General features: G+C 46.4%; 1 protein-coding gene across 1 annotated transcript in view; it reads right to left on the bottom strand.

The window, feature by feature from the left end:
- TSG101 (tumor susceptibility 101) overlaps nt 1-24206 on the bottom strand; it is a 586297-nt gene that overhangs the window by 16128 nt on the left and 545963 nt on the right. Inside the window, exon 8 of the mRNA XM_069623783.1 lies at nt 13282-13490. Within this exon, the coding sequence (XP_069479884.1) occupies nt 13282-13490 (209 nt within the window). The remainder of the gene's footprint in view (nt 1-13281; nt 13491-24206) is intronic.

Below are 24206 nucleotides of genomic sequence, written 5' to 3'. Positions count from 1 at the left end.
ACCATAGACGGTGATGGAGTGCTGTCGTCATCTGGATCGGCGTCAGTGTCTTTGGAAACTTTCTGTTTCTTGGGTGGAGGAGCCGTATCCTCATTCTCGACTGACACAGCGATTGGTGCAGGAGTGGGATCAGTGGGAATTGTTCCCTGAGTAGGTATATCAGGAGACATTTTGTCTTTAATGTGCTGAGCCAGAACTTCTATTAAGGGCTCAGACAGCATGGTTTCTAGAACCGCATTGGTTTTGTCATTTGCCATTTGTGAAGGATTATGTTGGGGCACTTTTAACCTAAAAGGTAATGTAGAAGAGTCAACTCTGGTAGACTGATGGTTTGGATTATAAATGTTGAAAACCACTTTCCTAGGCACTAGATTATTAGTTGAAACCAGCTGTGGTCCCAATTGAGATGCTGGGACTCGAGTTGGTTGAACCAAATTGCCTTCAGACTGAGGAGAAAATTGTGGCAAAATGTGAGGAGAATTCACTCTCACAGGAGTACTGAATGATTGTTTTCCAGAGGAAATTTAAAAAAATGTTGAAGCTCAAAGTCTTCAGAATCAGAAACGAGAATCGAATTATCTTTCTGACTCTCTGGTACCGAATCAGAGAACTGGTGATTTATTCCGCTTGCGAATCTTTGGAGAGGTCGGTACCGCACTGGATCACGAGTGAGAATGTTTATGCCTCTTGTGAGAGGACTTGTGTCTTCTTCGGTACTGCGGAGCGTGAGGGCTCAATTGCGGTAACCAAGGATATGTTCTCTTTCGGTACAGAAGTACTGGAAGGCCCTTTTACACAATTAGTCTCCCTCAGCCGTACACGGACCAATTGCAGTTCGTATTAGCTTTCAAAGACTTTCAAATGTGCACAGGGTTTAGCAGGACCACTTCGATTTCACAGTTTACAATTTTATACTCAGTTGGATACCTAACAGACATTCGGATGAGAACCCACGTGGTGCTGAACCACTCTGTATATGGCATCTATCTTGGTTTCAAAAGTTCAGTCACTCCTTGGATATTCAATTATATTCACGTTGCTCATCACATACGCCTCACACTCTGTTATTTGCACATTTCTTCATACAATGTTGCGGCTTTTAGGCAGAAACCTGTGCAGTTCCCTTAGGGACCACTACAAAAAGTTTAAGACTACAGGTGTTAGCAGTAAACCCAATTGGTAGCAGTCTGTACCACCCAGATTTACCTGGTAGCTCCTGTAGTCTTAAACTTTTTTAGTGGTCCCCAAGGGAACTGCACAGGTTTCTGCCCAACACTGGTGTACAGCGGTGGGATTTGTATTGAGTATACATTTTAGTGTGCTGTTGGATACCTTGGTGCAACTAACCACAAAGCTTAGTACTAAAAAGTTTAATTTTCTAACCTGTCAACTATGGAAAGTTATAGTCAAGAGTCCCTTGCTACAAAAACAACTGATTGTTTAAGAGTTCTCTGTAAGCATAAGAATCTCCCGACTAAAGGCAAGAAAATGGAGCTAATAGAAAGATTGTTAGCAAACCAAAGTCTGGGTGATGGTTCAGAGGAATCCCCTCTCCCTGAAAATGTAGATAACAGTGATGATATTGAGATTGATCAAAGTATTGAAAATCTTGAGGCAGAGTCAGAAGAGGAGGGTGAGGCTGTTGTGACTGTCCCCCCTAGGCCTCTGTCTGCTCTACCAGCTGTACCTACTGGACCTTTGCCAGGTCCCACACTTAGTCCTCAATGTCTTGAACTAGAGAAAATGAAACTTGAATTGGAGTTTAAGAGACTTAATGCTCAAGCAGAACAAAGACACCAAGAGCTGAATCAAGAACTAAGGCTCAGAGAAATGGAGCTCAAGCATGATGAAGAAATTGTCTGTTGAAAATGCTTCTCTCTCCGGATCCTCTAGGAGTACCAGTCCCAAAAGAACCTGGATGCCTAAAGAGATTGTGGGTATGTATGAGCCTAAGTTGGATGTGTTGAATTGGTTGGCTATGTTGGAGTATAATCATGGGCTCCAGGACATCTCAGGGAATGAGTTACTTCCCTGGTTGTTCTCTAGGCTCCCCCCTGTTGCATCTGATGTGGTAATGGAGTTGGGGGAGGTGGATAAGAAGGATTATGAATGTGTGTAGCTAGCTTTCATAGCTAGATTTGGGAAAACCCCTTCCCAGTACCTTAAGAGGTTTAGGACCCTCAAAACGCATGATGGTACGCCTTGGGCTACCTGGGTGAGTGAAAGTTTGAAGAACTTAGAGGGATGGATTAAGGGTTACAGGGTGAACACTTATGAGGGAATGAAGAATCTTGTGATGTTGGAGTCAATTTATGATGCCTGCTCTCCTGAGCTCAGACAGCACTTGGCTGATTCAAAGGAATTAGATTCCAGAAAACTAGCTAAGGCTGCTGACTTGTGGGTTGCCAACAGGGCTACTCACAAGGACTCTGGGGCAACTCAGAAAAAGCATGCGGGGAAACAGCCTAAAAAGGACGCCAAAGAGAATTCTAATAATTCCAATCCCAAAGAGGGCCCCAAACAAAGCAATAAGGATAAGCCACAAAGGAAACCGAATCAGGCAAGTGTACCTTCTGGTGCCAAACCAGAAGGAGGTCAGAGCAAGCCACCATTCCAAAAAGCATTTGGTAAATGCTATGTTTGTAGCTCACCTGACCATGTGAAAGGGGATGCCAGATGTAAGCGTAAACCTTTAGGGGTCCACACTGTCTCCTTAGCCTTCGCTCCAGAGGAGGAAGTACAGATGGCCAGTGGAAACTTTCTACTACTGGCTGATGATCCCATTGGAGTCTCAGCCAGTGTTTTAGTGTCTCTGGGGTTTTGGGAACAACAGAATTTAGATGTGTATAATTCTATCCCAGATGATACTAAAGAGTATTATAAGGGCAGTGTCCAGGAGAATGGTCAGGAGACTCCTGCCATTAGGGACACTGGGGCCAGCATAACTGTGGTGGATGAATCATTTTTCAAGGCAGAGGATGTTGCTAAGGCACCCAAAGGCCTCACCAAGTTAGCTGGAGGGCCTGTGCAGATGCTGCCCCAATTACCAGTTCTCATCCAGTGCAATGATATGACTGTGAAGATACCTGTCAGTGTACAATTTGAGGTGCCAGGAAGGGTTCTGTTGGGAAATGACCTGAAAACTCTTGGAGTAGTGTCACACAACCCCAGACCTCCTAGTAAAAAGGTTACAGGAGCTAACCAGACCAGCAAGAGAGAAAACCATGAGAGGTTCTTCTCTGGAGATGAAGAAAGAAATCACTCCTTCTCCACTGGAGCAACTTACTGCAGTCTCAAAATCAACAGAAGCAAAGGGGCAACCCAAGACTTCTAAGAAAAAGCCAGCAGCAAGCACTCCAGTGCTTCCAACAAGGACTTCCCCTAGGTTGTCCAAAGTTACACCTGTAACTCCACCACCAGCTGAGGCTGAGAGGGAGAGGGAGGTACAACCCTGTATGGTTGAACTAGACTCTGAAGAAGAGCTAGTAGAAGGCCAAGAACTTATTGGAGATCTGGATCCTGTTGACCATCCTGAGCTGCAGCCTTTACTGGCAGAAGGTGGACCCAACAGGGCAGACTTCAGTAAGGGACAAAGAGAATGTCCAACTCTGGAAGGCCTTCGCCATCAGGCAGCTTCTCAGGCTGATGGGCAAGAGCCTGGGAAGTATAGGTTACACTGGGAAGATGGCCTCTTATACAGTGAACCGACTGAGTCTGCACCTGGAGACTACAAGCGGCTTGTAGTACCTCAAGAAAACAGACAACAGTTCTTGCAACTAGCCCATGAGATTCCTTTGGCTGGTCACTTGAGTTTCAAGAAGATCAAGGAAAGGCTCTCACTCTACGTTCATTGGCCAAAGATGGGGGCTGAGGTAAGTTTTGCAAGAGCTGCCACACCTGCCAAACTTCTGGTAAGGTTGGTTCCAAGAATGTGGCCCCTTTAGTGCCTCTCCCAGTAGTGGGAGTCCCATTTGAGAGGGTAGGTATTGACATTGTTGGTCCCCTTGATCCCCCAACCTCCTCAGGCAACAGGTTTATCCTTGTTGTAGTAGACCATGCTACTAGATACCCTGAGGCAATTCCTATGAGCACTGTTACAGCTTAGGCTGTGGCTAAGGCCCTCCTTGGTATTTTTACCAGGGTGGGGTTTCCTAAGGAAGTAATCTCTGACAGGGGGTCAAATTTTATGTCCCACTACATGAAAGCCATGTGGAAAACCTGTGGAGTTACTCACAATTCTCAACCGCATACCACGCTCAGACAAACTGGTTGGTAGAAAGGTTCAACAGAACCATGAAGGGCATGGTAGGTGCTTTGGAAGATCCCCTTAAAAGAAAGTGGGACCTTCTACTGCCATGCCTTCTCTTTTCTTATAGAGAAGTCCCTCAGGAGGGAGTAGGTTATTCTCCCTTTGAACCTCTTTATGGCCATCCAGTCAGAGGTCCATTGGCCCTGATTAAGGATGGGTTGGAGAGTGCTCCTTCCCCCAAGCCAGTCAGAGTGACTGACTATGTGATAGGTCTCCGGAGGAAAATGTCACACATGATGGCAGAAGCTAGTGATAACCTGAAAGCTGGACAAGCTTTGTTCAAGCATTGGCATGATCAAAAGGCTAACATGGTTGAGTTCCCTCAAGACCAGCTAGTTCTAGTTATGGTCCCAACAAGGAAGAGGGCCTTGCAAGATAAATGGATGGGACCCTTCAAGGTTGTGGATAAACTTGGGGAGATGAACTATCTGGTGGGCTTGGGCAATCCCAAAGAGGATCCCAGAGTCTTCCACACCAACCGACTCAAGGCGTATGTCTCCAGGCCTGAAGTAGGAGCCTTGCTTCTAGCTTCAACAGAAGAGGAAGAAGAGAGTGAAGCTCTCCCTGATCTCCTCAGAGGCTTACCCTTGGATGAAAAGATTGAAGGAGTAAATCTCTCTTCAAATCTGACACCCGAGCAAAGAAGAGGGGTGCAAATCTATGTTAAATCAGTTTGCTTCCCTGTTCTCACTTTCACCAGGCATGACCCCTTGGGGCCAGCATGATATACTCACTGGTGACTGTCTGCCAGTCAAAAGCAGAGGATACAGAATGTCAGAAAATGTGAGATCCCACATCAAAGGGGAGGTCAGCAAGATGCTTGACCTCGGGGTAATAGAGCCCTCTACTAGTCTATGGTCTAGCCCAGTTGTTGTCATGATCACTGCTTCCAAGGAGCTAGGACCAGCCCAACGTCCTTGGAAGCAGGCCCCTAACCTTCATCCTAGGCACCAGCCGGTCCCCACTGGGACTTTTTGGACCTTGTCTAGGCGCCGGTGGTACCAGGCTCATCAAAGTCACTGGTCCCGGCACTGGAAGCGCCGGGCTCATAATTTGTATGAAGATGCTTGGGTGGACTTACCTGCAGCAGACCATGCTGCTTACTTACCAGCCACATAGGAATCCTCTATGAGCCGGGACTACTTTCTTACCTGGGTGGGGCAAGCTCCACTCCCTGGATACAACACTGGAACTCTTCTGGAACAGGAACTCTTTTCTTACCTAGGCGAGGCCGTGGAGGAAGACGCCTCATCACTCCAAGGCTATTTAAACCACACCCGATTGATGAAACGTGCTTCGCGTTATTCTGCATCTGCAGCAGAACGCTCACCGTGTCTGTTCCAGTTTTCTTCTTTCCGATCCTGAACCTGCAAGAACAAACGCTTACCATTCCTGTATCCAGCCTTCAGTAGCACCTGCAAAGACAAGAAACAACAGGTTAGCATGGCAACCTTCACGCGCAGCGCTTTCCTCACCTGATCCATCGGCAGCTACCATCTCTTCACGCTGCTCCTCCGCCTGTGAAGACAAAAGCATAGTTATTTCTGTGTGGAATTACTTACCGGCACTCCGGGAATTCTGGTTTTCTTCAACGCTGCAATCCTGCACCTGAAAGACAAAAGAAGAGACATTAGACAGGTATTTTACTTACGCGCCATAGCGCCCGCCACAATAGGGCGCCTGCAAATACTCCGGCGTTTCCAGCGTCTCTTCAACACCCGAACTCACAACTGCAAGGGAAAAGAGACAGTTAGAGAGCTTTTGAAAAGCAGGCAACCGGCATTTACTTACGCATTTCCAAGCGCGTCATTCCAAGACTCTGGCTCGAACTTCGGCTTTCTTCACACCATCTTCTACCTCAAGAGCCCTGCAAGACAAATAGAAAAAGCATTATACAGAGCCCTGTTCCACATTAACGTGCCCACGCACCTAAAGACTGTAAGGACTTAAAAGGTGTCCGGAAATTCACCGTTCGTGCAGTTAACGACGGTAGCAATCCTCTGATGTCAAGAGGCCTACGTTTCACCCAGTGAAGGAACTGGCAACGGCACCCTGCACCAGACGCAGATGGAGAGTCCAGCATTCACCTATCTAAGGTGAGCACGTTGACCTTGGGGCTCCACGGAAAAGCGAGGAAGGGAAAGGGAGAGAGATACCCGACAACCCCAGATCATTAACCCCATATTCTTTCACCTGCAGATATCTCACTCTTCGAGTTAGACACACAGTGCGAAGAGGCTCAGCCCCGGAAGCCAATCGAGTCCTGCACTTCACTTTTCGAGTCACAGACACCATCCTGCCAAGACCGGCGCCTCCGTGGGAATCAGGTGAGCGTTACAGTTGTGTTAGTACCAAAGGCAGGATCCAAGGAATTGAGATGTGTGGATTATAGAGCTCTTAATGCAGTCACCAAGACTGATGCCCACCCTTTGCCTAGAACAGATGAGTTGGTGGATAGACTTGGTGTAGCCAAGTTCCTCAGCACATTTGATCTAACGTCAGGCTATTGGCAAATAGCCCTGACAGACCATGCCAAGGAGAAAACTGCATTTTCTACGCCAGTTGGCTTATACCAATTTCAGGTTATGCCTTTTGGACTGAAAAATGCACCTGCAACATTCCAAAGGATGGTAAATCAGGTTCTAGCTGGGATGGAGGACTTCTGCATGGCATACATGGATGACATTGCAGTGTTCAGCCACTCCTGGGAAGAGCATGTTAACCACCTAGAACATGTTTTGCAGGCTCTTGGGAAGGCCAACCTGACCATAAAGGCAAGCAAATGCCAGATTGGACAGAGTAAGGTGGTCTACCTTGGGCATGAGGTAGGAGGTGGAGAAAGAAGTAATTTGCTCAGCAAGATTGAAGCTGTGAAAAATTGGACAACACCTACTACTCAAACCCAGGTGAGAGCCTTCCTAGGCCTCACTGGGTATTACAGGAATTTCATTGAGAACTATGGGACCATAGCTTCTCCACTGAATGTGATCTCGTCTCCAAAAATCCCTAAGAAGGTCAGATGGAATGAGGAGTGCAATCAGGCCTTTGAAAACCTGAAGAAATCTCTTTGCCAAGCACCAGTACTAAGAGCTCCTGACTACCACCAAACTTTCATTCTACAGACAGCTGCTTCAAATGTAGGTATAGGTGCAGTGCTTAGCCAACTGGATGGGAAAGGTAGGGAGCACCCCATTTGCTTCATCAGTAGAAAACTGAAGGATCCTGAGACAAGGTGGGCAACAATTGAAAGAGAATGTTTTGCCATTGTGTGGGCACTGAAGAAGATTAGGCCATACTTGTATGGTTGTACTTTTGTCATTCAGACTGACCACCAACCCTTGAGATGGTTGATGCAAATGAAGGGGGAAAACCCAAAACTATTGAGATGGTCAATCTGCCTTCAAGGGTTTGATTTCACCATTGAGCACAGGTCAGGGTGTCACCACGAAAATGCTGATGGTCTCTCTAGGATGTATGTCATCGACTAGAGGTATGAGATTCATCCACGAGTGGATAGAATCCTCTTGTCCCTTAGTCTGGGGGGGGGGGGGGGGGGGGGAGTGTTAGGGAGAATTCTCTGTAAAGGCTAATTTCCCAAACCTAGTGAGTCCCCCAGCAGCTTTACTGGATTTTTGGGGTTTCATTTTTTCTCCTGCTAAGAGTGAGACTCTTTTCTCCCACTCTTAGGCATGATTTGAGAATGTCCTTTTACTTTATAATGTTTGTTATGGGCTATGGGGTCTTTTACTCCATAGGGCTTCATGTGTTTTTGGTAAGTGTGTTACACAGCACCCTCAGTGCAGTAACACAGGGGTGTCATCGTGACCCCCAAACAGACTCCATACCCTGGGACTGACTACTGTCTCCCAGGGCATGTAAAGTCACCGTTGACTTTACTACTCTTAAATTGTGAACAGAACCAGTACAAACCATCATATTGTGGAATACTGGTAGGGGTAATTCGATTGCCCCTGGGTCTGTTTTTCAAGGGGGCACTGTCCAGTCCCCCCTTGTCGAGTTTCTGGCTGGTGGCAGTGGTTACCACGCAAAATATTCCACCGGAATATTTTCTATGGGATTTTCCCATTCATTTTAAACGCACCACTTTTTTGGTGCAATATTGAAGATACCGCCGGGTTATTTATTTAATATTTACTCCCTGGTTGGGTCTTTTTGCCAGGACTCGGTTTTAAAATGGCGTTTGTGTTCGCCTCTGTAACTCCAACCCATGTCGAGCCCTTTGTTCCACTTTTGGCGGGCTTCTGCACAGAAGCCTCCAAAAGTGGTGCCACTCTGTCTGGGTCTACAGGATGTGTGGGAGGGGGGAAAAGAAACCCTGGACTGAGTTGCCTTGGCAACACAAGTCACACTCTTGTGTGATTGGCCCAGTGGTGAGCCGCCCGGTTCACCACTTAGCATGTTTGATTGACAGCTAGGCTGATGAATGGGGGTTTTGCTGCATGAAAGCAGGGCTTTGGGGACTGGAACTTCAGAGGTCGCCACAGGACCTAAAGAATCCAAAGAGGGGAGAAGCTGAGCCATCTACAACGATGACACCACCAGTGGAGCCCTGCTGTACGAAACTCACCAATTTCCCGACGACATAGAAGATCTTCTTCCAGGAGAGTCTTCTTCCCTTTGAGCTTGTGGGACCAACCAGTTCGCCTTTTTCGCCTTCCTGGATCGTCTCGTGGTCGAATCGCCGGTGCCAAGCACCCCAGCGGCTGGATAGCCACGCTTCACCACTACCACGAATAAAAGGGTAGTACCTTTTAACCGGGAAACTCTGCGGCTGGTTTCTTCCCTGGCAGTGCAACGGTCTCCAGCTTTCCTCCACGTCGTGGTCTTCTCTTCCCCTGGACGAAGCACCGACTTGCACCCGCTGCCAGGAACAACTGCCCCCGCTGGATCTTTCTCACCATTTCCGGTACTGTGTCCCGCCTGGTCTCCCTTGCAACAGACTGTCCAAGGTGTCCCGTAAATCCTTGACTCTCTATCCTGGGGTGACCTCGGACCTGTTAACATTACCTTTCTAACTTGATCCAACCTCTTTTTGACTTTCCTGCAAAGACTTTTAGTGCATTTCCACTGTGTGATCTTGGGCACATTCCGCCTTGCTCTCTCCAAGAGTGGGCCTGGCCTATGAACTTTTTGCTCTACAGTAGACCCTGCCTTTCATGACTTGCTCTGGTTCTTTAAAAGTGTTGGTATTGTGTGTTTTTCCTATTTCTGCCTTTTCTCTCCCTTTTTAAATAATTATTGGAGTGCCATCTATGGTTACGCGCTCACCTCTGTTTTGCTAAATAAGTGGTGTATTAAAGTAGATTTGTAAAATAATTAATTAGGGAGGAGTATATATTTCTAGTGACTGTGTTTGAACTTGCTTGACATATTAGTGCCAGTGTATTTTTACAAGTGTGTTTTTAAATAAATAATTATATACTTTCATACCAAAGCTCTGGTCAGTGTTTCCTTGTACTACTGTATTTCTGGCCCTATTGTGTATACTCTATATACTGCCCAACTCTTCTTGAGAGAAGTCTGACTGCTCAGCCACAGCTACCAGGTAAATCTGGGTGGTACAGACTGCTACCAATTGGGTTTACTGCTAACACCTGTAGTCTTAAACTTTTTGCAGTGGTCCCTAAGGGAACTGCACAGGTTTCTGCCTAACAGCGGCTTGCAACCTTAGTTCTACCACAGACCGGTATGCTATCAATTTCCCCAACTCAACGGCTGTGCTGACTTTGCTCGCGCTGCTTTGTTGTAGGAGCAAAGGACAGTACCAGCGTAGCAATCGCTCCTCCCCCGCCTCGACTATCGATGCAGGGGAGCCCTGGGTACCTTCGACACACAATGCACCTTTCTTCAGCTTTAATACCCGGTCTTATGTTTCTTATTCTCGAGGACTAGTGAAAGTAGTGTTTCCCCGAAAAGGTCAAGGGCATTTCCCTCCTTGCAACCCTCTCTGGTCTTGCAGTCTTTCGCCTCTTATTAAAACTACTATCTTGGAACTGCTGCTTCCTCGTTTGTTTTGCCTTGCTCACAGTGTGCTTTCGTGTTACACTTTTTATCCATGTGGTGAAGTGTGATGGAAGTCAGGTGTGTGTAATTATCAGTAATTGACTGGCTCTGCCAGACCCTTGTGTTGGGACATGTCAGGTATACGGCTCAGGTGTTAGTCAGTTTTCTTTCACAGTGAGCTGTCTATGAGAAAGTGTTTGTGTCGGGAAGGGGGGTGGAGGGATTGAGTTCCTAAGTATCCTAGGTTGGATGGGCAAAAGCTGTTAGAGGAAAAGTGATACTGCGTCTCACTGTCCGGTGTCCCTGTCCCACTCCCACTCCCCGAAGACCCATCATCCAGGTGATCCTCCCGCACTGGTCCACCCCCAGAAACTGGATCCAAAAACAATGGCAGTTGTCTGGCCACCTGGATGACAGATCCCCGGGAAACTAGCGCATGGGACAACTTCTGGTTTCTCACAATGGTTAGTAGCTTGGTCACTCTTCCAGCTTGTCTTCTCTCTGGGTTAGTGCCCAGGCCACTAGCACCTGACTTGACTTATCTTTGAATATTACGACGGGCTCAGACTCATTTTCCTCGTCTAAGGCCTCAGCCTTTTCCTCAGTCTTCCTTTATGTGCCTCTTCTTTGGCCAGTCCTTCCTTTGTACTCACCACTTTCTCTTTGGCCAGAGCTTCTAATGTTTCCCCTTCCTCTCTGTGGCCTGTCAATAGGCCTTTCCTCTTTCTACCTTCTCATGTGCCTCCGACTTAACTTTTGCTGTCTTTCCACTGGCCTCAGCTTCGGTTTTCTCACTGGTGATTGGATTACCTGTTCATCCTCTTTTCCATTTTAGTATTCCCCTCTTACAATTTCCTCCACTCTTGGAGTTGACTCTTTCTCTCCACTTTTCTCTTCTCTATGAATTTCCTTTTCTTCTCCACCTTCTTTCACCCGGCTAGACATTCAGTCTGCTACCTCCTCACTCTTCTGATGATCACCTCCACCACTTGACAGTCATCGATTGCTCACGCAACAGTGCTCTAATATTAGAACTCACACACTCTGCACTCAAAACCCCTCCTTTCACTGTTGTTCTGGGAGTTTGCATTTACATAGGGCTTGCAGTGAATAGATACTACAGAGTGGATGAAAAGGTCATTAGTTCCCTACGAGTACGCTCAGTGGCAGGGAGGCTGTGTAGTCCTGAATCTGGGATAAAAGTCTTTATATAGGTAATTCGTAATTTGGGGTTTCTTTTCTTTGTGGCGCTGTGAGCTGCTGTCATTGTACTGCCGTCTATGCTCTCCCACTCTGCTGCAGGGCTTGCCCTTTTGAAGTCTGGTCTGGCTGTTCTCTCTAATAAGAAAGTAAACGTTTGTGGGTTATGGAGTGCTTCTATAGGACTGTTTTTTCAAAAAAGGGTCCCCTTTTGTTCTTTGTTGCATCTTTCTCCTATTGTTTCAATAGGGGTGTTGGCTGTAAGCAACACCCTTTTTCATTGGGGATGAAGCTCTAGAGAGCACAGGAGTTTCCCTTTCCTCAAGTTCCCCAGTAGAGTGGGAAGGAAGTGGAGTCGTCTCAATCTTTATGGTTTTCGCACAGGTGACATTTGCACTTATTCCTGTTGCCCTGGAACGCCTGAGTTGATTAGGGTTTCATTCCACTGGAACTGAAGCTAGTTTCCAGGACCTGAACCTAGGTTTCTCTCTGTGAGTGGTAGATTCTGGGAAATGCATTCCTTATTTGGTAGGTGCTTTAAAATGGCATGGGAAACTTATCCTTGAGATATGCTGCTTGAATCCTTCCTATTATTAGCTTTGAGGACCTAGTGATGTCACGCCAAAGTCTTTGTGACTATGGCTGAGATCATGCGGACCCATATTCCACAATTTGATACACTCTACCTGGTATACGGATGCCCCTCAATACCCCATGGTACTATATTTGATGAAATACATGAAGTTTAAATAAATATGAACTCACACACAGCTCCCTTTCACCAGGCACTGGACTGGGTGAAACAATGAAGAATGTATGTTTTAGCATAGGGAAAGGGCGAGCCAAAAATATAACAACAAATATTGATGGATGAATGTCACACAGGAACTTAACAGCAAGCCATAGTGATGTATCCTTAAGCTAATGCACAGACCTCCCCAAAAGAATGATTTTGGTCACCTGTCAGTACAAACGAAATATGACAGTCCTATGTATGAAAAACTATGCATCGTGCAACAAGGGGAGACAAAAGAAAAACCTGGTATGGATCCTGGTATTTAAAGTAAAGTACCAATAAGTGAGCAGGGTGAGGTTTCATTTAAGAACAAAGCATGCGTGCCATATTGAGCAGGAGATGTATAGAAGGTACTCCACTGAAGAAAGGACCAAAAGAAGAGGAAAACATGGGTGCAAAAAGAAATGCCACTTTTGTACTGAGTCCAAGTCAATAAGAGGAACATAGTACAGCTCTAGTTCTAGTAGAAGTACAAAAAACAAGCCATTGGATGAAGTGTGCAAGTAATGTAATTGGGAGAAGGGGGACAAAATGTATACCGCGCCTCAGTGTTTTACTGTCCTAGTACATAGAAGATGTATCCAAAGAGATGGGGACAGAAGACTACCATATTAAGGGTTATTACTAGATCAAATATAGAGCAATAATCCAGCATAAGGGAAGAAAATCCTGCAGCCATCCGGTATCTGCAGAAGTGGATTATGGTGATGAATGCCTACCCTTGCTTATCGATGGAGGGAAAGAAACTGCTGGGAGCTATTTGCCTTCTGTTTGTTGCCTAGAAAAGTCTTGTCCAACAGCTACCTGGACTATCTTCCGACTCCCAGGTCCCGTTTGTTTTGACAGGCAGCTCAAAATCACAATGCTCCAAATAAAACTAATAGCAAATGAAGACAAAGGTTCTAAAGTAAAACAACTTCATGTATGGAGATTCTTTCAACACTGCACTTACTACTTCCTGGTCCAGGCGAGCTACCATGTCTTCCAACTTCTGGTGACCCTTCTTTAGGTCCTCTTCTGTCCGTTTCAAAGCATTGAGCTCTGCTTGTGCACGATCCATTTCTTCCTTCATCCGCCACCTAAGTTTATCACTCACTGCCGAAATGAGAGAGGCTCGAATTGTATCTTCACTGATAGTGCCATCACGACTTGGGCCTGTTCCTGTTAAACACAAATGTCACTCCTTTATTTCCAATTAACTATGTGTTCCTCATTTTGAGAGACAGACCTATTCATCTAAAACTTGCAAATCGTCATTTAACATATAAACATATTTTAAACTTTCTGTAGGCATGTCTTTCTTTTTACTTTCACACTACATATGTTTTCTGCTTTCGAATTTTTTTTAAGACATGGTAATCAATCCAAATTAGTGATTCGGAACAGATACTTATTCAAACTTTATTCCATCACATGCACATCATAGTAGGCAAACTTTGAGGAACAGAAACCTTCTACTCAACAATGTCTATGGAATGCTTTAGACCACTGAAACGCGGTCGCCTCCAACCAGTATACCCTATAGCCTGTTCCCTTTCTTTAATTCTTATGGGAGGTCTTCCCTGGAAAGGGGAGAGATGAGTAATTTGCACAGCAGCATTTTTGATTCAAAACAATGCAGGGGCGTATGTGACACTATGCACTCGATCACTTGCTACACAATCCCTACATTTACATGTCCCCGACCATCAGTCCTTTATTCTGTATGCATGGGATCGGTTCATCATACGCCAGCTGCACATTCTTTTACCGGAGCAGCCTCAGAGGTGCCACTGGGGCCTAACAACGTTGTTGCAAGTCTGAATGCAAGATTGTAACAAGAAGCTCATGCAGGACACTAGTCACAAAACAAGGAATCAGCAAACCCATACTACAGGGTCAGGGCAATCACTAGATTCGGTCGGGCGAATATATATAAGCCCTTCTCATCCATGACCATGAGTAATCCAAAAGCCCTAAAAAGGGAGTATACAGAGGCTTGCCTGTGTTGCACGTCCTGTAGAGAATTACATCAACCAACATGAACCAGTATTGGTGGTAATTCGCATGGCACATACAAATCTAACATGAATATGTGGAACTAGTCGGCATTAACAGTGTAAGGCTAATAGTTCACTGCAAGACTCCTTTAGCCACAATGGAGTGGAGTGTGAGGAAGAAACAAACAGTGCAGAACTTTTGTTATCTATTAAAACATCCTATGAGTGAATGTTTGGGCATTGCTGTGAATCAGAAGAAGGAGTCGGACCAAGATGTGATATGTTCAAGGGTTTTTATTCAAATAATAAGACAACGCCTATCTAGCCCTACCACAATGAGGGTAATTCCCAACCAAACAAACTAAAGTAAGGGTGCCTGTCAAATGTCAAAAACCAATGGCTATGTAGCCCTACTACAAAATAAAACAGTAACAAAAAGTAGGCCAGAGCAATAGTCTCTAACCTGGGGTTTGCTTGGTCCAATTACTTGGATCCCTTTTCCAAAGAGGGTTTTAAAAGTTTGTCAATTTCTCACAATTCAGTCCTAAAGCCTCTTTGCAGGTTCTGAATGGCAAGTCTCACGTTTTCACATACATACAATATGCTGCCCTCTTTACAGAGAAAAAAGGTTTTCTTAATGCAATTCCGCCATTTCTGACTTGGTGCTTGGAAAGGTTCTTGTTTTAGGTTTGAACAATGAAACCCTACAGGTTCTCTCTGTTCCCAGTCTTGCTTGCTATGTTTTGTATTTCCAGTGCTCCCCAAAGTCCTCAGGCCCTCTGACAGGCTTAGCAGGGCCTCGGCTGGGCATCTGCCCCTGTCCAGCACCTGGGTTTTCCTGTCTCCCATAACCCTTTTGGCTTTCCCAGCCTCGAATATTAAGGTCTTTTGGTTTTTCAGGCCTCCCCAAAAGCCCTCGGATAAGCTTACTTTAGTAGGGCCTTGGTTGGGTGTTAGCCAGTTTGGCTTTTCCTGGTTTCCTGCAACACTTTTGTCTTTCCCAGTCTCGGATAGAATTGTTCACCCCTCTCAGCAGAGTTAACTCTTCTGGCGTGCTTGCGTCCTGGCTCGGCAGCTGATGCACTTCTCATGTGGGGATCCAAGCTCTAATGTGGTCTGGTCTCATTGTTGTTGAACGGGCCCCAAACCACAGCTTCCATGTGGTCGCACCACCAGGCAAGACTGTCGCTTTGCCATCTCAGTCTCTCTCACGACTTCATTGCCGGTCAGGACTCCAGCCTCCATGCGTCTTACTACTGATCAGCTTGCTCTCAGCGCTACCGCCAGCCACGCGCTCTAGCGTTGCTCCGGCCCTCGAGGACATTCTTCTGTCAAAGGTTTGCATCTGCGTTAGATTCGCTCTACTCCATTCTAGGTTCCTTGTCGTTTTACGTACGTAATCATTAACAAAAGGGGTGTGTCGTTCCTGTGACTGTGGCGTTCAGGTGGGATCCAGAATTACCTTAAGCCAAAGAGATTGAAGAATTGTCACTGTTGTAGGAAGACATGTATTCTGGACAGGTAGCTCCTTACAGGAATGGGAGTCCTTGTGCCCAAGCGAGGAGTCACTCCCATTGAGACTCCTCTCCATAGTCTCAAATGGGGTGGCTTCCCTCTGGGGAGAAGGGATGACTAGTCCAGATTTGTCACAACATGGAGATTTTGAACTTACAAACTCCAGCCCCACTATCCCAGTGGAGTCCTTGCAACAAGGTTAGACAAGATTAGTATTCCTATGGAAACGGACGTCATAAGAGAGAAAGGTTGATATAACCACAACAGTCAGTCTGAACAATCAATTAAGAAGGTAAGAAGATACACCAATCGGTAGAAGTCTCTGTGGCTTTAGCACAGGGTAAGTGTATATCTTCCTCTACACCCTGTTAATCGACTATTGCCTTTCAGGCAATAAATAGGCCATGGCATGGTGTGGAAAAAGTTATTTGAATAGCGTGCTCTACCTCGACCAAGACAATACAAATGCAATACTATTGACATGTAATCCGTGGTAACAATATTCTGGAATTCGCAGGCAATCTAACACCAGAATGTAAGGAGCAGTTCCTGCCTCTTATTGCTGAAAACAAGGAAGTGGCACATGACATGCATCGGGACATGGCACAAAAACCATGCATTAAGTGCCTGGGGCTGGCCATCAGTCTTCATGCATTGCTGAACAGCTCAGAGTGGTTCACAGAACTTACTTGTCTATGACAATGAAGCCCATCATGCTCTTACCAAGCAGCCATAACATTTGTCAATTTCAACTGCACCTAAGAATGATGGAGGCCAATGATCGCAGGGTTTCTGTGGCTTTCAGGTAAGTGCACATGGTTATAATAAAGGGACATGGTTCGTCCCCCCCCCCCCAACCTGGGCTCAAGGAAGCATAGGAAGTACAGCGAGTTGAAAGACTCGGATCGGCAAAAACACTTGAAGAGGTCTCGTTCTAGGAGTAGGTTAAGACGTTCTTCGTCTTCTTCCAAGAAAGCAAAGAGGAGACATAGGTCTCCCTCTTCTTGGGCAGATACCTCTACCAAGGTAATACGATGCCCGACTAGGTTGGATTCCCCTAGAAAATGGGAAGAATTTAGAGTGCACATGATGAAGGTCTTTGAGAATGCGGCCCGACCCCCTCAAAGAAGCCTGTAAGAGCCAGACCCCGGTCGCTCCTTTGGACGATGCAGGAAGGTCAGAAACTACTACGGTTAAGACAGACTCGACATTCTCGACCAAACGTTAAAATGTTGAATGTTCCTCGACAGTCGAGTGATTCTCTGACACGGGCTAAGAAGCATAAACTGTCGAAACATTTGATGAGTTCATCCATGCCGTCGGCGCAGATTGCTTGGACGCCGAAGCCTAAGGCGACAGTGACTCGGTCATCGAAGTAGTCATTGAAGTCGTCAACGAAGATTCCTTCGATTCCCTCAAAGCAAATTCAAGAGGAAGAAAAAAGGTACACACCTTTACCGAGATCAGACTTTAAGTTGATGTCCTCTATTTTTGAGGAGGAAAGCGCCTCAGAGGATATTTCTCCATTGGGAGTAAGGTTTGGTACTAGGGATGTACCTGGGGAATTGATTGACCCAGAGACAAGAATGAGAGATCTTTGACACCCTTCACTCTGCCAGTGGCATTGATATGTCACCAGAGTTAGAATTTCCAAGACCTGATCCTGCAGAACATGCCGATTCGGGGTACAGGAACCTGATGAACAGGGTTGCTGACTATATGGGTTGGGGTAGGTCATCAACCTTTTAACAGGATAAGACAAGACCGACATCCTGGATCAAGGCCCCCAAAAGGACCCAGTTCTTCCTTTTCATAGGGCCCTTCAAAGAATAGAGGTAGCAAACTGGGAGGCTCCTGAATCTGGGTCAGCAGTCAACAGAAACTTCCCTAAAAAATATAGAGCAGCAAGTTGTGACCCTGATTATCTTGGTAAGCACCCTACGCCTGAGAGTCTAGTGGTCCAAGCTGCAACTTCCACAAGACAATCAGCCTATCCATCTAACCCACCGGATAGAGATGATAAAGTGGCAGCTTGGGCTCGCAAGGTGTTTACCTCAGGCAGTATGGCCCTTAAGTCCGCTAATTTTACCTGTACCCTGGCCAGGTTCACCCATACCCTGTGGAATTGTGTTACGGCGGCGGCTAAACATATTCCAGAAGGCGAAGAAAGGGAAGGATTTTTGAATATTGTTAAAGATTTAAGGAGGCAATGGGAGAATGTCTCCAATCAGGACTGAATACTGCTGACAGCATCAGTAGATCCATGGCTGCAAGCACGGTACTGCGCAAATTTGCGTGGTTGAGGAAGTCAGGGTTTGCACCGGACGTGCAGGCCAGACTACTCAACATGCCTTTCGACGGCTCGAGATGAGAGCTTAGAGAAACTGCAGACCTCCAAGGCAGCAGCTAAGTCACTTAGCGCCTCTATGCTTCAGCCTCAAAAACCTTATTCGGACTCATCTTCCTGGAGAGGTCGTTATTTTCGATACTACTCATTTGGTAGAGGAAGCGGACAAGCCGCACAGAAAGGTAAAAGAAATGTCCCTCGTGGTGGATGAGTAAGAGGTGCAAAACCAGCCTTAGCAGCAGCATCTTTACCCTGAGCCGCTCTTGCAGCCGCCTCCAAATCACTCTGAGACAGTGTCACACAAGACCCTGGTGGGCAGAACCTCTCAGCATCTGAACGAATGGTGGGGCATTACTTCAGATGCTTGGGCACTGGAAACAGTAGCTCAAGGTTACTGACTTCCCTTCCGAAGAAGGCCTCAGAACCATCCACTGGGAACTTCCAGATCTGCTCCTGTTGCAGGAAATCTTAACCCTGCTAGAGAAAGGTGCAATAGAACATGTACTTGTAGCGGAGAGGAACAAGGGTTGGTACTCCCCTTAATTTCTCATCCCAAAGAAGGACGGAAGATTGAGACCCATCTTGGACTTAAACTAATTCCTGAGGAAGGACAAGTTCAAGATGGTAACCCTTTCTCAGATCCTTCAGGCTCTCCAGCTCCAAGACTGGTTGGTATCATTGGACCTCCAGGATGCTTACTTTCATGTGCAAATCCATCTCAAGCACAGAAAGTACCCGAGGTTCGCGGTTCTCAATATCAGTTTCGAGTTCTGCCATTCGGGTTGACCTCCGCCCAGAGGGTTTTCACCAAACTGATGGCGGTTGTGGCAGCGAGTCTCAGGAGAGGGGGGGAATTCAGGTCTACCCCTACCTGGATGATTGGTTGATCAGGGCGCGTTCCCCAAACAGAGTCAGGAACATCTCCCAATCACCTGCCACTCCCTACACAGACTGGGATTCTCCCTCAATTACAAGAAGTCACATATGGTACCATTCCAAAGACTCCAGTTTATCAGAGCATTCCTGGATACTTCCTCAGGGAAAGCCTCACCTCCCGAGGTGAGAGCTCATCACATTCTGCAGATGGTAACAAAGTTCCAGAATGCCCAGCCGGTCAACCGGAAGTGCAAACTGTACTGCTCAAGGGAATTTCCTCCGAGAGGAGACGTGTTTGTGGTGGACTGGGAGTTTGCACTTCTGTACAGGTTTCCTCCAGTCCCTGTGATGCCTCATGTAATCAGGAGGTTCAGAAAGTTCGGGAAACGCATGATCCTAATTGCCCCAGATTGGGCCAGGAGGACGAAGTACCGGGACCTTCTGGACATGTCCATCTGCCCTCCAATACGTCTTCCACAAAGAGGATCTGCTCTCGCAAGAGGAAGGTCGGGTTCTCCATCCAGAGGTCAAGACACTCAACCTTCACGCATGGTTTCTGAGAGGTTGAGATATAAGGATTGGGACCTCCCGGATGACGTAATGGCGATTTTGCTTTCGGCCAGAAGGCCAGCAACTAAATCCCTGTACCGGTGTCTTTGGAATAAATTCAGTAACTGGTGCAAGGATACGAATGTGGACCCTTTTCAATGTGGCACTAATATGGTGTTTTTTCTGCTACATTTGGCCAATCTGAGGCTCAAGGTTGGTACAATAAAGGGATACCTGGCAGCGCTTTCATTTTTAAGCGCTCCTCGGAAGAGGTTTCCCATTTCAAAATTCCATTGATTATCCAATTTTTTAAGGGGCTCAGCAACGTGTACCCTTTCAGTACCATTTCATGTCCCTGCTTGGGATTTAAATCTTGTATTGAAATGTCTGACTTGTATACCTTTTGAGCCTCTACATTCCTGTCCTCTAAGGCTCTTAACACTTAAAACTGTCCTTGTGGCTTTAACATCAACCCGCAGGGTTAGTGAGTTACAAGCTCTCATGTAAACCTCTGTTTACTACCTTTCACAAGGACAAGGTTGATATTGATATTTTATTTCTATCGCGCTCATACACAAGTGTTTCAGAGCGCGGCTAGGGAAGGGGAACAGGGGAGAACAAAAACAACGATCTTATTAGGCCCGGTGACATTGAGAATGCGCAAGTGCAGGGGGGAGGGGGAGAAGTGCATGGAAGGGGGAACAAAAGGAGAGTGCGGAGCGAGGAGGAAAAAATAAATAAAAAATAATAAATAAAAAGGCAACAATGGGAGTGCAGCCAGCAAGTGGCAAGTGCTGGGTTTATGGCAGCAGGCCGGGTAGGTCTGAAAGTGCAGGAAGAAAAGGGGAAGGCTGTATGGGTACAGATACAGACCCCAGTGCAAGGAGTGGCCCAGAGGCAGTGCGTGAGGGTGGCAAGATGTGCAGGTACCTGGGCCCGGAGGACAGAGGGTGGCCAGGTGCATGGTGCTGAGGGAGAGTAGAATCAGCAGGGGAGAGGAGGAGAGAAGGCAGAAGCAAAGAGGAAGGTTTTGAGGTGCTTCCGAAACCGGAGATGGTTCTCCTCAAGTTTTAGAGTGGCAGGGAGGCTGTTCCAGAGGGAGGCCCCAGCCAAAGACAGATCTAGCCCCAGCTCGTTTCTTTGAGAAACAACTGACCCTGAGGGAGTTAGAGGTAGAGGAGCAGAGTGCTCGAGGTGGGAGGTATTTGCAGAGGGATAGCTGAAGGTATGTTGGACCCAGGCCCCAGAAAGCCTTGTGGACAATGCAGAGAGTTTTGAATTTAATCCTTGCATCCACTGGGAGCCAATGGAGAGATTTCAGAGCTGGAGAGATACGATCCCAGGGCTTGAGGCCAAGGATAAGTCTTGCAGTCTTGTTCTGGATAAGTTGTAAAGGGCAGAGAGTAGGGCAGGTAGATTAAGAAAGAGGCTGTTGCAATAGTCCAACTTAGAGAGAACCAGAGCTTGGGAGACAGTGAGCTTCTGGGGGAATGAGAGGAAAGGAATACCTCTAAAGAGGGTTAGAGTTAAACCTTCTTTCTTGCCGAAAGTAGTTTCTGACTTTCACTTGTCACAAAAAATAACACTTCCAACATTCTACCCTCCTCATTTGGACAAAGAGGAGGAGATATTGCACAGACTAGACCCAAAAAGGGCTCTGAGCTTTTATATCTCAAGAATGTCAAGATTGTGCCAGGATGATCAACTTTCGTGGGTTATACTGGTCATAAATATAGATTTGGGTGGGTGTTAGGGTATACATTAAGGTGGTGGGATGTAAGGGGCTGCAGGTGGTATCCCCTGCATATATTTTCAGTTAAATATGTTGGGTGGTCAGGGGATAAAATAAATAAAATCAATTAAATATTTTCGATGGACTCTGTTTTGGTAGAAGCCTAAGTGCCTTGTAGAGTCTAGGTACCAAGATGGTGCAAGTATCAAGTATAAACCCAGGTCAAAGGAAACGATCCGGTGGTGTGGCGTTAGCAGGCAGGAATGCTAAACATGTGGCATGGGAGGGGCAGGTCTTGTATAGAGATTAGGCCCAAAATCTGGGTTTATTGTTCTCGCGAGATTTGCTGTTTTCCCTGCGTTACACGGGAAGACAGTGTCCCGTGGGATTTCAGCTTCTGGGCCTCCCATGCAGCTAGATGCAGTATGGGTCTCCTCCAGTAATGGACCCTACCGGTCCAAGACCTTGTGTGGTCTAGGGCTACAAGTGCTGGCCAGTGAGTGTGCCCAAGGGTGTCCATGGTGTCTGACCTATGAGTGTCCCCAGTGCTGGTACTGGTGATGGTTGATGCGGGCTAGAGAGTGCGCGTGAGGGTGTCTATGGAAGCCCCAACACCTGTGAGTGCCAGCCCTGCAACCATAACAGTACTCCACCCCCTCCTTCCACCCCCACCCTGTCCTTCCAACCCCTAAAGAACATCCTTGCAGTCTGGCACGTATCCAACTTGCGGGCTCCCAGGACCCTTCCACTACTCCGTATCCCTTCCAACCTAAAAGGAAAGTACAGTCGACCGCTTCCCCTTTTAGAGACGAGGATCACCCTAACCTCGTACTCTGGTTCCCCTGACAGGATCAGGTGGCTTAGGGCCAGGGAGTAAACCTGGGTGCTTATAAATAGGGAGACATGGAAGACTGTGTATGCAAAGCTGGGATTGAAGCGCTAGGCGCACAGCAGAAGTCCTCACGAGGGCTGCGACAGGAAAGGGTCTCACGTACCTTGGTTGGAGTTTATGCAGGCTTTTTCAGATGCATGTGCTTTGTAGCTACCCAAACCATATCTTTCATGTGGTTATTTGGGGCAGGTAGTCTGGTTTTAGCTGCATACTTGCCTTTTGTAGGTTGGCTTTGGTTTGTGGAAGCGTGTGGTGTATGGCTACATGAAGAGATTGTGCCGCAGGCACTGCAGTAGCGATTGCCTGGTCATACACTGAGCAACATGGGCGCCATCCCTGTAGCAGAAAGATGGGTGGTTAGCCTGTAGTTGTGAGTTGTTCTAGGCATACTGAGTGGGCCATAAAATGTCTATTCATTCTTGGTCTGTTGACCCAGCATAAACCGTAAATATTGTTCTATCACCTGGTTCACTCTCGGTCTGGCCATCAGGGGGTGGTAACTGGTGGACCGCAGGTAATCTATGTGTGCAGACTTAAGACAGGACGACCGGAAGCGGGACAAAAACTGGTATCCTTGTCTCAGATGAGGACGGAAGGGACCCAATGCAACCTCACCATTTGTTGCAAGAATGTTTGTGCTAAGGTAGTGGCGTAGGGTATCCCCTTTAAAGGGATGAAATGGGCCATCTTTGACAGGAGGTCCACAACAACCAGAATTGTGGTGAAACCGCAGCTGGGTTGTTAGTCTATTATGAAGTCTATGGACAATGCGTGCCATGGGGTAGGTGGCACAGGCAATTTCCGCAAGCAGTCCTTGAGGTCTTTGATGTTGGCTATTGTTTTTGGCACAAGTGGTGCAAGTAGAAACATAACGGGTGACATCTGTTACCAAGTTGGGCCACCAGTACCACTGCTGAATTTTGTGAATGGGCTTTTTGATTCCGGGATGCCCGCCATCAAGCAGCTCATTGGTGGGTACATATTGGCGCTTTGAAACAATTCTGTTGTATGAAGTGCCTTACAAATACCAAATATACCTTTTTCACGCAGGGGAGTTTACAATTTCCATTTAAGCACTTAAGCATTATTTTTTAATTTTTTATATTTATTTTATTTATTTATTTTCCGATTTATTTTGTTCAGAAAAGAAAATCTGAAAAATGAATCCAACAGTTTGACACTTCTTCTTTATCTTTCCCTTTGTTTCCTTCTGTCGTTCTTTCTTTGTCTCTATATCTCGCCTCGGATATAAGGACCCTGGCTATGTGGCCCTGTTCACTGTGTGCGTGCTCAAAGTTGTTAGATATTGTTTGTTGGTTGTTTGTTTGTTGATCCTTGGGACCGGAGTCTCCCTATCATCTGTGCCCGAATCTTCTACTACACTTGGAGTCACTGTTGCAGGGCTTTCTCTTAGCTGCTTAAAAGTTGCCTCAATTAAGTTTGCCATGGCCATCGACCACCTTGTAGATTCTCCCGAAATCAGTCTATTCCATATCTCTATTTCTTCAAATATCCATGGATTTTCTGCCAAGGGAAGTAGGTACTTATTTCTGTTCCGTTTGTTATTTTCACAGGTGAGTATCAGGTGCTTTAAGGTTTCTTTTGTATCTGGTTTGTTGCATAATAAACAGTTTGCCTCCTCTGAAGTCGATCTAATCGAAAGTATTTCTTTGGTAGGTAGCAGGTTTAATCTTGCTTTTATGAGCAGGTTTCGTTTCCTTTTATCTGGACATTTTTTGCAGTATTTGATTGGAGATTTTACTTTATTGAAAGTTGGGGGGAGGTGGGTGAGAAGTTTATTTTTTGTTGCAAGATCTAGCGTTCTGATCCAGTCCATCATGACTACTTTTTTCTTTATTCTGTCTGGGTTTTCTTTCAGTTCTTTCTCTGAGCACGCAATTTCTAATCATTTTGCTCTTCTTTTTTCCTTCCATACTTCCAAGGCTGCACATTTGGCTAAATCCATCTCCTCTTTGATCATAGCGAT

This window comes from Ambystoma mexicanum, chromosome 11 (assembly GCF_040938575.1).
Source record: "Ambystoma mexicanum isolate Mex_15411 chromosome 11, UKY_AmexF1_1, whole genome shotgun sequence".
Classification (NCBI taxonomy): Eukaryota; Metazoa; Chordata; class Amphibia; order Caudata; family Ambystomatidae; genus Ambystoma; species Ambystoma mexicanum.
Note: the sequence above shows the minus strand (reverse complement) of the source record. Positions and strands in the feature narration are given on the sequence as shown.